Raw genomic sequence first — 17,290 nt, 5'->3', positions numbered from 1 at the left:
TCCTTGCTAATTAAACATCATCTGTTAGTCCCGTTGTATGACTTTTTTTAAAACTTTCCACTTAAATGATATTTGATATGTTTCTTAAATACTTTTTTATTTATTTATTTTTTTAAAATTCGTATGTGTATTTACCTATTTCCATTTATTTGAGTATGACAGATATAACGGATTTCCAACTCATCAGTCAGTGTATAAACTCGGGTTGGTGTTCGTATTTTTTAACTGGAGCGTTTCACTTCTTTTTATACATTTCGTGAGATAGTTCATCACTTGACCAGTTCATGACACCAATTTTTGCTCCGTGTGTAATCGTAATTATTATACATAGAGAGAGAGAGAGAGAGAGAGATTAAAATTGATTTCTCTATACTCTAGCAAAGAGTTTACATGCTCGTTTATTGTTAAATAAAATAATATTACGAATTACATGAAACTAACAGTTATTATAAGATAATAATCACAAATTGCATGAAAGCCTAGTGGTGGCATATTACGATTCGAAACCGGAACCGTCTCGAGGATAAGATGGTCGGCTTTGTGCCTTCCGGTGTGTCCTATGTCTGTAGATGCGTGTGTTCACAGGACCTGTTTGCCTGTTCTGGGAGGGGGGGGACGAAAAACCCAACTATCCGGGTGGAAAAACCCCTTACTTTCGTATGAGACTGGCTAACTCACCTTTAGTCAAAAGAGACCAAATAAAGGTTCCTCACGTCTTGGACTGGAATCGAACCCAGGTCTTTCCGACCCAAGAGCTTCGCCTATACCGAATGAGCTACGGAGGCTCAATAACAGTGATATTATCATTATTTACATTGGAGTGACAGGAAAAGCTTCTGTCCCTTTTTTTGGGGCAAGTGGGCAATATCTTACATGTTAGCAACAAATTAATCTGTTCGTCTCGGAAAACAGCAGAATTAACTAACTGTTGTGTTCATTTAGAAGAGGAACATCTCACTCTTGTACAGTAAAAAAAAATATTCAACCTGCAACTATCTCTTCCTCATTGCGAAAGCAGTGATATACGGATTTTATCTAGCATAGCAACATAACCGAGAAAGTCACTGACCATCTATTTGCTGCATTTAAATAAAAGGTGAGAAGGCGTCTCCACCATGAGCATCATCACTACAGGAGGAACAACACCCTAGATTTCTTTTACCAAGACTGGAATCAACAGAATCAATTCCTGGATGAGAATGCATCACAATCCACTTTCAAACTTAAATGTAACATATTGCCCACTTGCCCCAAAAAAAGGGACAGAAGCTTTTCCTGTCACTCCAATGTAAATAATGATAATATCACTGTTATTGAGCCTCCGTAGCTCATTCGGTATAGGCGAAGCTCTTGGGTCGGAAAGACCTGGGTTCGATTCCAGTCCAAGACGTGAGGAACCTTTATCCAACATAAAAAACACACAGAACAGCAAAACCACCACAATCACTCAGGTTGAGACAATACGATACCTTGGAATTTACTTCGATGCAGATATGAACTGGAATAGCCGCATAAACCAACTACACAACAAACTCCGAGCAATAAGTAGCAAACTCTACAGGTTAAAAGATATAGTTCCCACGCGCCTAAAAACACTAATATACAAAGCACTATGCCAAAATATACTAAGATACGCTATAACAACGTATGCTTTCTGTGCACCCTACAAACTAAATAGATTAATGTCGCTACAGTACAAAATAATAAAAGTGATCTTTTGGGAACAAAGAGAAAATAACAACCTTATATACACTGCAATGTCAGAACACAAAATATTGACAGCAAAACATTTATGTCACTAAGCAGCCTTGCTAAAACATTATTTCGATGCCAACTACAGGACAGTCAGAAATACATACCGTATAACAAGACCTCAGACTACTAATTATATCACATATAAATACAATAATCACTACGGAAAGGCCACGCGAAACTTCTACATCCTAGACATGATAAACAAATTACCTTTTGAATACAGAAACCTTACGAACTACAATAGCCTGAAAAGAGCTCTAAGGACATACCATGAACAAGAACCCCCCCCCCCCCCCAAATACCATGCAAACTTAATGAAACACAATATATTCGTGTTCAGGCTCACAGTTCAGCGACGCATCAAGACTTTCCAAGTTGTCCTGTGTGTGTGTGTGTGTGTGTGTGTGTGTGTGTGTGTGTGTGTGTGTGTGTGTGTGCGCGCGCGCGCTTCTCAATCAACAGCTGCAGTGGAAATTAGGCCAATTAAACATAGATTTCATTTCATAGCTTCCCAACACACTAAATAAACCAATTAATAATTGAAGCAGAATAATAGAACGAAATTGTCCGCTCGGTTAGAAGAATGGTTACGTGCTATGCAACCATATGACTGGGAAAGGAGTGTCCTGCGTCCGATTCTCGTCGCCGACGTGAGGAGCTAAGGATCTTTCTCAGACTTAGCCAAGTTAGCCGGTCTTGGGCGTGGACTACAGGGTTTTTCTCTGCAGTCCACGTTGCTCCTTCTGCGAAGCAGGCAAGCCGGTCTTAAGAACACAACACTTCACAGAACGTTACCCATGGTTGAGCGTGGGGAATAACCCCCCCACCTCATAGTGAGTTATGAAAACCCAAAATGGGAGGCCAAGGTTCTACATGTGGCTGTAGTGCCAACAGAAGAAGAATAGAACGAAATTATGAAGCCATGTCTTAATTTTTTTTTAGTTGAAATACCAAAGTAATTCTCTTTAAAAACACTGCAATGTGTGCCTACAGATATGGGGTCAGTCCCTCTTCCGTGTTAGGTGCCATAGATGTTGGAGAGTATAAGTCTCTCCCATGCATTGTTGTTGTTGTATTTTATCAAAAAGTTGGACACCGGATCCTTTGTCTCGAGGGGTATGAATCCCTCTTCCGTTATACTATCAGGAAGAGCCTCCGAAAAGCAGGTTTCACAGTATCTATCCTTTCGGTCGGTATCATTCCCGAATTCCAGTTTATGAGTGATTTTGGAAATTGCCAGTTAGGCTCGGAGAGAGAGAGAATGTCGTCCAAACTCTGTGTTCTGTATACCAAGCTGCTATTAAAGATCTAGTATGCTCCTCCTTTGTGTCCAAAAATGCAAATGTTTAGAAGGATGGAATCGTGATCTTATGTATAAGATGGAAGATATGTGATGTTCATTATGAATGGTATTATGTGCATGAATGAGTAGCATCTATTTCAGTAATGAATTATTTTGAGTTGGCATAATTAAAAAGAATTATAAAACGAAGAAAAACACATAAAAAACTTTATTAACGTATAATTTTCGCCTAAGTAGCATAGGCACCGTCATTACAAGATCATAGAAGGATTGTGTGTTATTGTATAGCTGTCATAGTGTAGTAGGGTTTCACAGGTTCCTTAATAAAGTTATTCTATCAGGAAAGACTCATAGCATCTATTTCTTCTATCAAGCCGTGCCTGGTAAAGGGCGCTGTTAGGACCACCACCACCACCACTGGACTTCTGGAGTATAGTTTCCCATGTCGGTGTAGATATCTGAAGATATAACAGTTACTGATTACATCCTGGAGAAGCTGAGCTGGTGAGATTCGATGCTCCTAGCATTGGTGTCTATCCATTGCAGGATCTAGAGTGTAGTCGAAATTCTCTGCCATTATGAGGTGGTCCTCATTAACTTTACCGAGGTTATGTTGAACGAACTCCAGTATCTGCAATGCAAGCTGTTCATTTTGTGGTATGTATACATTAATTATATGTATCTCCTTCCCAGTCTTAGTTTTTAATGATTGCATAAATTGCGCAACCTGGAAAGGTATCGATGATCCGTAACTTCAGAGAACTTTTTTGTTGGATACCAATAGTGACTCCTGGTCCCTGACGATGTATGGGAGGGCAGTGGTGCATGGTATATGGCCAATACTTCCAGTGCAGATGTGAAGGTTTTTTGTATGGATTGGAAGTTAGTTTCCTGCAGCATAACTATTTCCGGCTGATGGGCAAGTTTATGCTGCTAGATAGATAGAAGGATAATACAGATAGATAGATAAAGAACGAGAGAGAGGGAGAGACTAACCAAACAATTTTTCTAACCATAGAAGAACTAGACCGGGCTATGTTAAAAATCAATAAAAAATACAACAAAATATAAAGTTAATAAAAATATAAGGGAAAAAAATAGTTATCTCACTAACGGTACTAAAGGCCTGCAACCTTTCGGTGGGAGATACATAAAAATATAGAAAAGTGAAAGCGTATTTCCAGATTTTATTAAATTTCTGTATATGAAGTCACAATCTTATCATATATTTCTCTGTGCAAATGTTATACCTCATATCCTTTTGATGAATTGCAGCAAATGGAAATTTGCGAATTTGATGTAACATTTAATAACACACTTTCACTACAATCTTTATGTTTGTTGTTTGCTTTCCAATTACATCAAACCATGCAGCGACATCTATTTCGACTTTTAAAACTGCGCTGTTTGCTTTCCGAAAATAACAATTTTCGTGGACAGAAAGTACGTCACAACTTCCGTCTCTGTAGTTTCCTATATTAGAAACGTCAGTGGTGTTATTCTAAGGATGTAAAAGCCATGAGAACGATATAATAAACCCTTAATGTTATATCACTGACACATATAATACATAATATTATATTACTATTAGTTTGAATCGTATTATCATTTTTTGCACTATTTAAAATACCGAATTAAATTCAAAAATATCCCCTTAGCCCGAACCGAGAAATAACATACATGAGGATAAAGTGGACCAACAAATACAATGAAAACTTCTTTAGGTTTTCGAAATAATGGCGATTGTTTTTATTAATTTCTCAAAAAAGTAACAAACAGAAAATCAACTCACGATATAGAGAGTAGTGTTTTCCAAAATTGCCAGAAGTTTTTAATTTTGCATTTGTAAGATAGAAAAATGGAGAATATTATTGATCTAGCCATATTTTATACCCCAATATTAGAAAGAATCTTAAAAAAGTTTCGTAATTTACCAGATATCTTATAAGAATATTGCCTTAGACATCGGAAGCTCTCTATAATTTACGAAACTTTATGCACGCGCGCGTGTGTGTGTGTGTGTTTATTACATTGGGTTATAAAATGTGGCTGGATCTATAATATCCTCCATTCTTATTTCTTAAATATGCAAAATTGAAGCCTTTCGGCTCTAAATTGATGCTGGATGGCTGAACCTTCTTTTACAATAAAATTGAGTAGCGTTACAACATCCGATCACTTCGACAGAGAGCTACGATATTGGAAGCTAAAGTAGGTCTGAAATAAAAATCACTTACATAATATTACAAATATGTATTGGTTATTCATATGAACTAGTACCTTGGAAATGTATTTGCTTACTTTTCTATTTGTGTTAATCTTGCATTACTATTTCATCAGTTATCCTTATAAGGACTGGCTTAAAGGGGCGAAGCAAGAATGCTTTTCATCTTCCCCGTTATCTGTAGAGGACAGTGTAGGGATAGGGTGTTATTGAGCTATTAAAGCTCTGATCATGGTAGGAGAGTGACAGCAGTAACCGAGCCTCAGTTAAAACTTCACTGGCTACAGCATTGCCATCCATTACCCTCCAAGGGAAAGTCACCTACCTATTTCATCAGTTTGACAATTATTCTTTAAGGGTGAAGCAAAATGCTTTTCATATTCCCCGCTATCTGTTGTGGTTACAGTGAGGGTAAAATTTATGATCAGTTTGCTCGTCCTGAATGGGCATGGAGATTATGCATCGCTAAAGGAAGCTAATATAGCTTTTGGTCTTCTATATTTGAATATGTCCGTTGGATCGTATGCTGCAGCTTGCTGAACCAAATCGTTAGGATGTGTGGACGTCTTTAGGAAAAACTTGGATGCTAAGGATTGTAGAAAAGAGAAAATATAGGGAATATTTGTGTCTCTGTGGAGCTGATTGTTTCTAACATACCCACGGGGCGTTCAGAATCATTCTTAAGCACTTGTTCTGCACTCGCTGCATTTTGATAATGTTAGCATTAGAGGTGTGGATCCAGGCCGGAGAGGCATAGGTGATTATAGGATGAATTGTCATCTGGTATAGTTGCAATTTGATTCTGTTGCTGAGCTTGCTATTTCTATTAATTAGCGGATAGATCTGTGCTATGGCTTTAGATGCCTTTGTGCATGCAGACTTGGTGTGCTGATTGAAAGATAGATTTTTTTCGAGAATTACACCCAGGTAATTTGTCTCTGTCTGCCAGGGACTTTTAGTATTGAATAGTAACACATCTCCTACAGGAGACATTGGCCTTTTTGAGAAAAGAACGGCTGAGCTTTTCTGGGGGTTGACTTCCAATCTCCACTTGGAGAACCAACCCTCCAGCTTTAGAAGATTTCTTGAAGCTTTCTGGTAACGAAGTGGGGTCTGAGAGATCTGGTTAGTATTGCCGTATCATCCGTATACACATGGCCGAAATGGAAGTCAACGGATTAATTTCATCAGTTGAATCAATCACCTTATATAAGGACTGGCTTAAAGGGGCGAAGCAAGAATGCTTTTCATCTTCCCCGTTATCTGTAGAGGACGGTGTATGGATAATGTGTTAATGAGCAATTTAAGCTCTGATCATGGCAGGAGGGTAACAGCAATAGTCGAGCCTCAGTTAGAACTTCATTGGCTACAGCATTGCCATCCATTACCCTCCAAGGGTATTGAATTGAATGAATCAATCACCCATTAATCCCTCATCCAATTTCATCAGTTATTTAAGCATTGTTTATTTTCATTTTACTTTATATTATATTTTATTAGGTGTAACAAGAAAAAGAGGCATTACTGATTTTTCACCTGTTTCTAGTGGAAAAATCAACCGTTTTTAACATTATAATTTAATTTAATTACTTAAAATAAAAATATAATATATTTTTCTTTATTTATTTCGTCTTTCCCTTTCATTTCATTGATGATATTAACTGAACAATGGTTGCAAAGTGACAGTGAATGGATCACTCCATTGCTATTTACCATAAGAATACAGTCGCCATTGACATGAACAGCACGAGTAAATAAGGACTAATGCAGATAAAGTACAACGTTTCGTTGCTACGAAACGCAAATAAATGATAAAAACACTCGATTGGATATCGTCATTTCAGAACGAGGTCTCTAACTGGCTACTTTATTCTCCGAAAAGTTAAGCACCATTTCCAGGAAAGCATATGGAAGTCAGTAAGTTACTGAGGCAATCGAAAGGCGGAAAAAAATCAATCAATCACTCGGATATACGATGCAGACTTTTCGTTTTGAGCTCCTCATTTCTAATGCTTTCCCTCCCCTTGCAAATACGACCTGTAGAACTAAATATTTTTCTTGGAAAGAGAGCGTAGAACAAGAATAAAATGATGTTAGTCCTGTGATGGTAAACACGTTATTTGTGTCAAGTATCTTTATGTAAGGTATATGAATATTAGTCAGCTAGTTAACATAAAATTATTTGAGTACATATGATGTTCGGTTATGAATGAACAACTAAAATTCAAAGATCTCTTCAAATGTAAAATAAATAAACAAATTGTACAAGTGGTTCGGAATTTATATATATATATATATATTCCAAACCACTTGAAACAATAAACATAATACGTTATCTAACGATTAAGAGAGAATGTCTTACTCGTATTAAGTGATACCAAACAGTGGCGCCCCCTTAACTAAAAAATGAAAATCCTGGTTACCTTTTATTAAAATTATTTAATGATGTTAGTCCTGTGATGGTAAACACGTTATTTGTGTCAAGTATCTTTATGTAAGGTATATGAATATTAGTCAGCTAGTTAACATAAAATTATTTGAGTACATATGATGTTCGGTTATGAATGAACAACTAAAATTCAAAGATCTCTTCAAATGTAAAATAAATAAACAAATTGTACAAGTGGTTCGGAATTTATATATATATATATATATTCCAAACCACTTGAAACAATAAACATAATACGTTATCTAACGATTAAGAGAGAATGTCTTACTCGTATTAAGTGATACCAAACAGTGGCGCCCCCTTAACTAAAAAATGAAAATCCTGGTTACCTTTTATTAAAATTATTTAATGAAAGTTTGAGGAAATCTCAGAAAAAGCTAATAATTTTCGTAATAAATATTTATTTTACTTATTTGAAATGTATTAATTTTAGGCTTAAATATGTCAAGAGAGTAATGTGTGAACATATACATATCTTATAGAAAATAATACGCTTAAAGTTCTTAAAAGAAGTGGGCGATGGACTGAGTCCTTGACTCTTTATCCAGCCATCTGAATGAAGAAAATCTGTGTGGATAGGGTGCTATTAAGCTAAAAAGCTCTAGTCATGGCTGGGTAACGGCAATAGCCGAGCCTCAGTTAAAACTTCATTGGCTACAGCATTGCCATTTGTTACCCTGGAAGTCCTAAAAAGGACTTTTTCTCCGCCAAAATAATACACATAAATTATTAAATGGCATTATTAATAAAGAATATTTAAAAAGTATGTTGATGTTTTAATTTATTTTTGAGAAATTTATCAAATCCTTTATTTACTCAAATTCACTTTAAATAAAATATGTAATGTGTTTATTGTTACCATTATAATTTATAAAAGAGGTTAAAAATTACAGAATAAAAATTTGCAATACTTTTTATTACATAATAAGGAGATCGAAGAGGCTATTACCTATTTCCAATTTAAAAAGAAAAAAAATTCATTACAAAATAAAGCACTCAATCAACTTCTTAATATTAATATTAGTCAATCAACTTCTTAATATTAATAAAAGTACAAACATTGCGTTTGTACTTTTATCACTAATAAATCGCTATCTCCAAAAGTATCGTAAATCAATGAATTTTTTATTGTTTTATTTATTTAATTGTTCTCTATTTGAAATTTGTTATAAATAATTAAAATCATTTATAACAAATTTTTGTTGTAAATAAACATTTTTGTTTTATTTTTAAACATATTTATAACAAATTAAAATTGCAATTACAAATCAAAATTATAAATAATTACTTTAAGAATTTATTCTTAATGTAATTATTTATAATATCAGGGGCAATGCTGTAGCCAATGAAGTTCTAACTGAGGCTCGGCTATTGCTGTTCCCCTCCTGCCATGATCAGAGCTTTAATTTAACACTGTCCTCTACAGATAACGGGGAAGATGAAAAGCATTCTTGCTTCGCTCCTTTAAGCCAGTCCTTATAAGGACTATATTTCTTATAATATTAGGATAATCTTAGCGTAAGACTGTCTTTAGTATTAAGTTTCCTGTTCAGCTCTAGTTTTATCTCTATCATCTCATCTTCTTCATGCTTTCTTTTACCTTGCGGTGTCCAGGGTTTATTAATCATCGGACCTCAAACCATTCACAGGATAAGGTTGTCAGCCCTACGCTCCGGTGTATCCTGTCCGTAGTGTTGACTTCTCAAGGGTGGTTTGCCTGTTTTGAGGGATGAAAAAAAACCCAGGATAAACTGGGGAAAAACCCTATTGTCCACGCCCAAGACTGGCTAACTGTGAGGAGATGAAGGAGAAGATCCTTCATCTCCTCACATCACCGACGGGAATTGAACCTAGGACACTCCTTCCCCAGGCATATTAAAAAGAAAAAAAAGTCATTAAAAAAGTTTTATATAAATATATAAATATAAAAAGGTGCTTTTAACATCAAGAAATGTCAAATATTCTTGATTAGATATTCATAATTCAGACAATTTTTTATTATTTTATTCGATTTAAGTCCCACTGTTTTTTTTTTCTTTCATATTAAAACTAGAGATTTTCATTTTTTTTAAATTTTATTATTTATTTTTTTTATTTTTTATTCTTTGGAAGATGGACTGAGTCCTTGACTCTTTATCTCTTCATCTGATAGAAGAAAATCTGTGTAGATGGGGATGTTATTGAGCTAAGAGCTCTAGTCATGGCTTAGTAACGGCAATAGCCGAGCCTCAGTTAAAACTTCATTGGCTGCAGCATTGCCATTAACAATCCAATACTAGAGATATTCCTTGGTTATTTTTATATTTATATTTTTGTTTTAGATTTTTAATTCTATATATATTTATTTATAATAAATATATATAGAAAAAATCTTACAATGTTATATTTTTTCAATTCTTTTTTCTTTAAATGTTAAAAACATAAAATTGAAAAGTTTTTGCTATACTATTTTTCTTTTATTGTGTTTCGTTTGTAATCCTTTTCATGGAATATTGTTTAATTAATTACTTATTTCCATAGATAGGTTAGCATAGGTGAAAAATGTCTCGTAAATGGAGAAAGTTCAGAGAAGGAAGGACCAGCAAGAAATATGTAAGCATATTTTACTAAATTGTTTTTTTGCTAAATTATTAACAAAATATAAAAGATGAAATTGATTTCCATGCTAAGTAATTAAATTAGTTTGAAAATGTATTGAATTTATACTTTCATAAATTGTACAACAAACAGATTTAATTTTTAAAAAAATCCTCTCTCTTTCTCTCTCTCTCTCTCTCTGCACTGAACTTTATTATGGAAAATACATTTTTAGATTTCGAAAACGCAGTTTATGAATTTCTTAGGATGAAGAATGAACCCTGACCTTGAGACTGCCCTTCCGCCAGTGAAGATCGTAGGACATCATGCCGTTGCGTTCGGCAACACCCCATCAGCTCAGTAAGTCTTGCAACAGTTTCCTGTCACTCGAAGTACTCGTAACTTCTCCTCATATCGATTGTTTGAGCAGTAAAGTTGCATGCACCAAGAATATCCCAGTGAATGATGTTTCCGATTCGAATGTGTTTGTGTGTCCGCACATAAGTGCATCGCAAACGAGGAATGACAGTGAGAAGTTGGTATGTAGAAATTCTTTTATGGGATTTATCCGCTGAGGGAGTTTTTTCTGCAAGCGTTTATGTTCAACCGGTAAGAAAAAAAATAATAATAATTGAGAACTTGGTGTAAGATAAATAAATTAAGTTTTAAGAATTTCTTCCAAGATACTTTTAGGAACGAATAGGAAATTTTGAAATAGATAGACAATGTGATTTTTATCTTTAGTTAGAAATTAATACCAATTTTCGTACATTTATAATTAAAAATAAATCTTTCTTACTTTTCTTTATTTTTGTATCATTTAATCATTAATTTCTTCCGCTATTATCTTCCCATACATTCACACCTCTTTCGCTGGTTTTATCGCTACTCAATCCCTTGAATGCAATGAAAGAAAAAAAGTGTCTAATGCGATCTATAAAAGCTTTTGACATCGCGATAAGTAGCGTGTCATTTTAAGTATGTAATATGTCAGTTTTAACTTTTATTGTGTGCCTGTGTTTGTTTAGGTATGGCAAGATTTCAGAGAAACTTCGTCAAAATGCCCCTGGTGACATCCAGTGTTCCATGTTCTGTGGCGGAAAGAAGTGCAAATATGAAGGAGCAGCTGCTTGGGGAAATGAGGATATGGCTATTAACGGCATCTACTCGCACTGGTATGTTCCTCTATCTATCTATCTTCTTACGAGCACATACAGGTGAAAGTTAATTCGGCCAGTTCATTGTCAAAAAACATGAGGCTCTTATTATCCAAGCTTTATCAAATGTTTCAGACATAATCTACTGTAAAAAAATTAAATATCACTCAGTTAAGGCAATTTCACTATCTCAATAAGGATAAGTATTTTTAACCTTATTAGGATTTCCCGTTCATAAACTAATGAGGGCCTTTTTTTTTCAAATCTACAGAGATAAACCACGCAATTTATCGTGGCGTACTGGACTCATCTTCTGTAATAGCTGATCAGCAAAACCTTAAGCACTATTGACCAAAGCCGATGTACCCTATCCATGAATGCCCTATCCAATTTTATTACCCTATCCTATTTTGTTGAAACCCACAGAACAAGTTTCTTTTCCTCCTCCTTCATCCCTGCTACTGCGGTACTGTGAAACAGTCTCCCCCCCCCCTGACTTATTTCCCAAGGAATACAACATACAAGCTTTTAAATCAAATGTAAACAAGTTTCTCATTTCCCAACCCACTACCCATATACTGTACTAACGTACTATAGGTTGATCAGCCAACTTCTCGCCCAACATTTAAAAACAAAAAAAAAAAAAAAAAAAAAAAACTAAAATCATAGGATAGGATAGGATAGGGTACTACAATGCAATATGTAAATTTTGTGGAATAAAGAGGAGTTTTGAAGTTCATTCGGAACTGATTTTTGTCTTTTATGATGAACGGTGAGTAGACAAGATTTAATACGATTTCTGAGGAGAATAATGACAGTCGGATATCACGTCGGAAAACGATACCCGACTCTTAGTCTCTCATGTCTGCAGCAATTAATCATTCTCTAGTCTACAGTTGACTCTGACCCACAGAACACAACTAAATAGGATTTTATTCTTTGAGTGTGTTTATCCCAACGATTCAGTTTTAGATGGCAGCTGAATAATATGAGATTGTCGCTTCTCATGCATTGGATCAACTGGTCATAGCGCACAGAATCGTAACTACTAATCTCTACACGGATGTTCTGGCCAACTGTATTGTCCTTAACATTTTGGCAAAGGGACAGTCGCAAAGCAGCGATCATAAACACGTTATGATGAAAATGACATCGAATTTCAGGGAGGCATAGAGCCCTAGCCGAACTTATCAAAAATCTAAAATATTCTGTTGAATTCTAAGAGAAGAAATGCTGAATTGAGATACAACCAAGAAAATTCCCCCGTCTTCAGCGGTACTTCCTAATATCTTAAAGGAGGAATGAGACTACCCATAACTTTAGACAGTAATTCGTATAAAATCTTCCACAACAAATTGACATAGCTATTCATTAAAACGAATACAACGTTATTAATTTCTGCATATAGTCTATTTATTTATTCCTACACTTGTCTCACGATTTTTGGTGTGACAGTACATTTTAAATTAGCCTTTATTAAGAAACTTTCAGCATCTATATTTCTTATTAAGCTAGCGATTTTAATTGCATTAATTAGTTTCGAAAATGTTATCATATATGTAGATTTTAGGGTCATTACTACTAACCCACTGGGTTTCATAGTTAGACTTCCCCGTCGAAATCGGCAAAACACTATATTTGTGCTATCAAGAGGTGGAGTCGTAATTTTTTGTTGTTATTTAAGTTAAGGGATATTACATCCCATATTGTTTCTTAGCCGAATCAGAAACTCAAAGAGTTTCATGCCGAATATAGAAACTTTATAAAGTTCGGCGATTCCAAGCGTAAGCAAATACCTGGCAGGGTGGAGCAAGCTCCGATCACTAGTGATCGGAGCTTGCTCCACCCTTACTATGAGTTGCCTCAGTTTGCACTACCAAGTGACCAAATGGGTCAGGTGCTGCACTATCCAGGTATTTGCTTACGCCTAAATAAGTTCATGTCGCCGAATTGAAGCCTTTGGCTCTTCATATAATTAGTAATTTTTTGTTGTATTTTTATTTACAGGATTACAGACGATATCGTTGCCATGGCCCGACCGAGCACAGAAACGATAGCAAAATTTCAGATTATCCATCAATTTAAAGAGTAAGTCTGCTTCTTTTATATTATTAGATTATATTATAAACATGTCATGTAATATAATAGGTTTATTATATAGTAATAAACACTGTTATTTTATAAAAAAAAATATATATATATATATATTTTTTTTTTTTTCAAAATATATATATATTCGCATTCTTTTGATATAAATGCACACCAAGAATTGTGAATATTTTAAATTATAATTGTCAAGGTTCTTCTTCAAAAAGTAACTTCCCTTGTATTCCAATAATGCACTTTTTTATTTTCTTTCTTCCCCCCCCTTTTTTTTATATATCATCCAATAGCCGATTAAATTCCATATCTTAGTGCTTTCTCGAACTTCCTAAAACAATTTTAAATATCATCATCATCTATATCTACTGAAAGATTTTAAATAATCACACAATATGTCATATAATACAATCTATTTAAATAAATATCAGTATGTTCTGGTTTTAGCTTTTGGTAATATAGCGTTTGTCGAAATGCTAGAAATGTGGGATTATCATCGAACAAGTAGTACAGGTATATCTCATTTAAATGCTTGTGCGCATGTATTGGAAAATTAGTAACATGGCTTTTCTATCACGTGCAATCCAGGCAACAGTACTATGGCTTTTCCCAGAACTCTCACTGCAGTTCAAGAAACAAAATAAATAAGCCTGCAAGCAAGGGCTTTCAATGCAAATATATCTTACTCAACAATTGAATGAATAATGTCTGCACGAAGATAGTCAAAATAGATTCTTTCACATATATTTTATCTTTCTCTAATAAGTATTATGTGGGCCTTGCTTTCATTTTATTTCATTCCTTTGTTTTAAGTAATGAGATCTGAAACTACATAGAATTCTCTAATTTTCCTGCAACAATTTATTGAAAACTAATGATCAAGCCAAACACTGTTAATTATTCAATTTTACTGAAATAAACAACTGTTTTTATAGCATATGATGTTCTGTTTATGTGTTGGTTTCCATGGGGATAAAAATCGAACACGTTTGGCTGCAAAGTATTGTTTAACAAAAAATAGCAAACGATATGTAATGCGTCAAAAAGGGATAATAGATGAATTTACAGCAAATCATTGGGGCAATTTTGTTTTATTTTGTTTTTTTTTTATCTCACTCAGAGAGAGAGAGAGAGAGAGAGAGAGAGAATGAAGAGAATTCTGAGTTAAATCTACTTTGTAAATAGATAATTTCTTACTAGTAAGAGCATTGAGATAATAATTTAAATAAATTGTTCGTTTTGTGATGGATTTTATCCTGAAAAGGTATACTTGTATTTCCTCTGAAACATATTAATCTTAACGTTACGAATGCACAAAGGATAGTCCATATTGTTTACTGACTGAAGGCTTTCCAAATGCACTTTTTGGGCAATACAAATTAGTTCTTATCAATATTAGCAAAGTGGTATGTTCACAAAAGCATTAACTCACGTACTCACTAGATCTCGTCTGGCCAGGAGCCAAACTGATTTCCATAAATTAAAGAAATTTAAATCTATTAAGCCTGAAGAAGTGGTATAAATGATAATATATTATAATAGAGATGCCTGTTTATAGCAATGCAAGTGATAAGATAACACAGAAAAAGTAATATTATAAATATGATATAACAACTTGAAATATAATACCGCCCCTTGAACAGTAATATAGAGATTGATATGTTAAGGAAAAGACTTATGATAATAAACAGGAAAAGAAAACATAAGGAACTGTATGGTGTGTGTGTGTGTGTGTGTAACCAAGGGCCTTATCCAGACCGGTTACTAGAAAAATTAAATTTAGGCGATACACTCACTACAAATTCAAATAACTGTATCTATGAGGGCTCACGTAACAAGGTATATACCTATTCATAATCTATTATAATCATAATTAGACACAATGTATAGATTACAGCGATCTTTTATAATATACATTTAAAATAAACATTAAACATTGGAATAAACATTATTTATTCCCATTAGATATTCTCTCAAAATTTTCTGAAATCATATTCTAAGGTTACTGACTGTATTTCATTGATCGTAGCTGCTGTTGCTGATGTCTACATTATATATAGAAATATTTACAATGTTCTTAAATATAGTATACAATTATATAGATAAACTTTCTGTAATGGCAAATACATTGTTTGGTTGAAAATGTGAAGACAGTACTGGCTGTAGTTCTAATTATACTATTTTGTATTCGTATCAAAGAAAGCAGATTGCTGTAGTATCCCAACAGAAGATATCATACTGCGGTGAATAATTTACCCAAGAATATAATCTTAAGAATCTTAAAAACTCTGCATTTACTCACTTTTTAGCATAATATATTCTCTTAATTATGGACCTCAACTTATTTGTTAAAAATATGATGTGGGACTTTCAATTTCAGGTTTGTGTCAATGCGGAGGCCCAGGTGGTGCAACACCAGGGCAACTCATTGTAAAGGTGGAAAAAGCTCTGATCACTATTCTTAGTATTTTCCATAATGTAAAGCACATCTCACTAAGAGATGTATACTGCAATACATTATGGAAAATACTAAGAATAGTGATCAGAGCTTTTTCCACCTTTACAATGAGTTGCCCTGGCGTTGCACCACCTTTAGACTTGAACTACGTTCAGGCGCAAACTTAACTGTTTGCTTACTTGGGATTAGGAGTAAAATAACCAAGTTTATAAAATTACTTAGTAACCCTAATATAGTTAATCCTGTTTTCTAGATTCTCAAGAGTTGTTTCGGTGTATACTAATGCCGTATCATCAGAGAACGATATTATTTTGGCAATAAAAGTTTGTATTTACACAGATCATTAATATATATTAAAAATAGGTGTGTCCTAGCACCGAAACTTATCGTATTTTCTAATTTTTGTTGTGCTATTGGAGGTGCCATAGCCAGTATATAGTCTTCTATTATTCAGAGAGGATTTGAAACAGTCTTTAGTAACTCCTTTAATGCCGTATCTGAACATTTTCAGTAGTAGTAGTAGGTCATGATGAACACAGTCCAACGTTATCAAGAAAAACGGCTGCTGTGTACATTCCTTTATTTATTCCGCTACAGACCGTTCTATGAAACTCCACTAGCGCTCTTTCTGTATTGAATCCGGATCTAAACCCGTATTGATTAGATGCGTAAAAGGATATGGTATTTAATAGCTATTTAAACGTTTTTTTTTTCATTAGGATTTCAATAACCGTGGACACTGTGGATAGTATAGATATTGGTCAGTAATTTCTGATTTCATTTGTGTTAACTGTTTTAAATAATCTAAGAAGGAAGCAATCTTTTAGTGTTCTGTAAATTCCCCATATTTCTGTGAAGATCCTTTTTCATCAGTAATCTTTTTATGATATTACTGTCTGCATATTGCATTATTTCGTAAATTCCTCACATTAGTGACTTAAATTAGTTATATGAGGAAAAAACAAAAAGAAAAATCGCGATTACTTCAGGGATAATACATTTGGAAGTCAGGTACATTATTTCAAAAAGTGACGTTGAGTCGGGTTATCGTATACAAAGAAGTGGCATCTGATCTGTCAGCGGTATATGAGTAAGCCACAAATGAAATATTCTTGGATAAAGCTGCAAGAGATAATTAACCGATGAATTTAGTTGGCGACCATCGTAACAGTAGAGACCGAACGAAGTCAGGCAGAGTTAGCCAGATGGTTGCATGTCGGTCGTTCTGTAGTTCACAGACTGTGGAATTAATTTAAGCCGTTCTGGG

At 34.4% G+C, this 17,290-nt stretch overlaps 1 protein-coding gene across 1 annotated transcript in view; it reads left to right on the top strand.

The window, feature by feature from the left end:
- The first annotated feature begins 10,582 nt into the window (after positions 1-10,582).
- The window catches only part of LOC150109908 (protein tyrosine phosphatase domain-containing protein 1-like), a 112,068-nt gene continuing 105,360 nt past the window's right edge, over positions 10,583-17,290 (top strand). Inside the window, exons 1-3 of the mRNA XM_090397546.1 lie at positions 10,583-10,668; positions 11,337-11,483; positions 13,473-13,553. Coding sequence (XP_090253672.1) covers positions 10,583-10,668; positions 11,337-11,483; positions 13,473-13,553 — 314 coding nt within the window. The remainder of the gene's footprint in view (positions 10,669-11,336; positions 11,484-13,472; positions 13,554-17,290) is intronic.

The sequence above is a fragment of the Typopeltis vanoorti genome, chromosome 1, assembly GCF_054136105.1.
Source record: "Typopeltis vanoorti isolate ZY-2024b chromosome 1, IOZ_Tvanoo_1.0, whole genome shotgun sequence".
In the NCBI taxonomy this organism is placed as follows: Eukaryota; Metazoa; Arthropoda; class Arachnida; order Uropygi; family Thelyphonidae; genus Typopeltis; species Typopeltis vanoorti.
The sequence above is the reverse complement of the archived record's forward strand: the minus strand, read 5'-3'. Positions and strand labels throughout refer to the sequence as shown.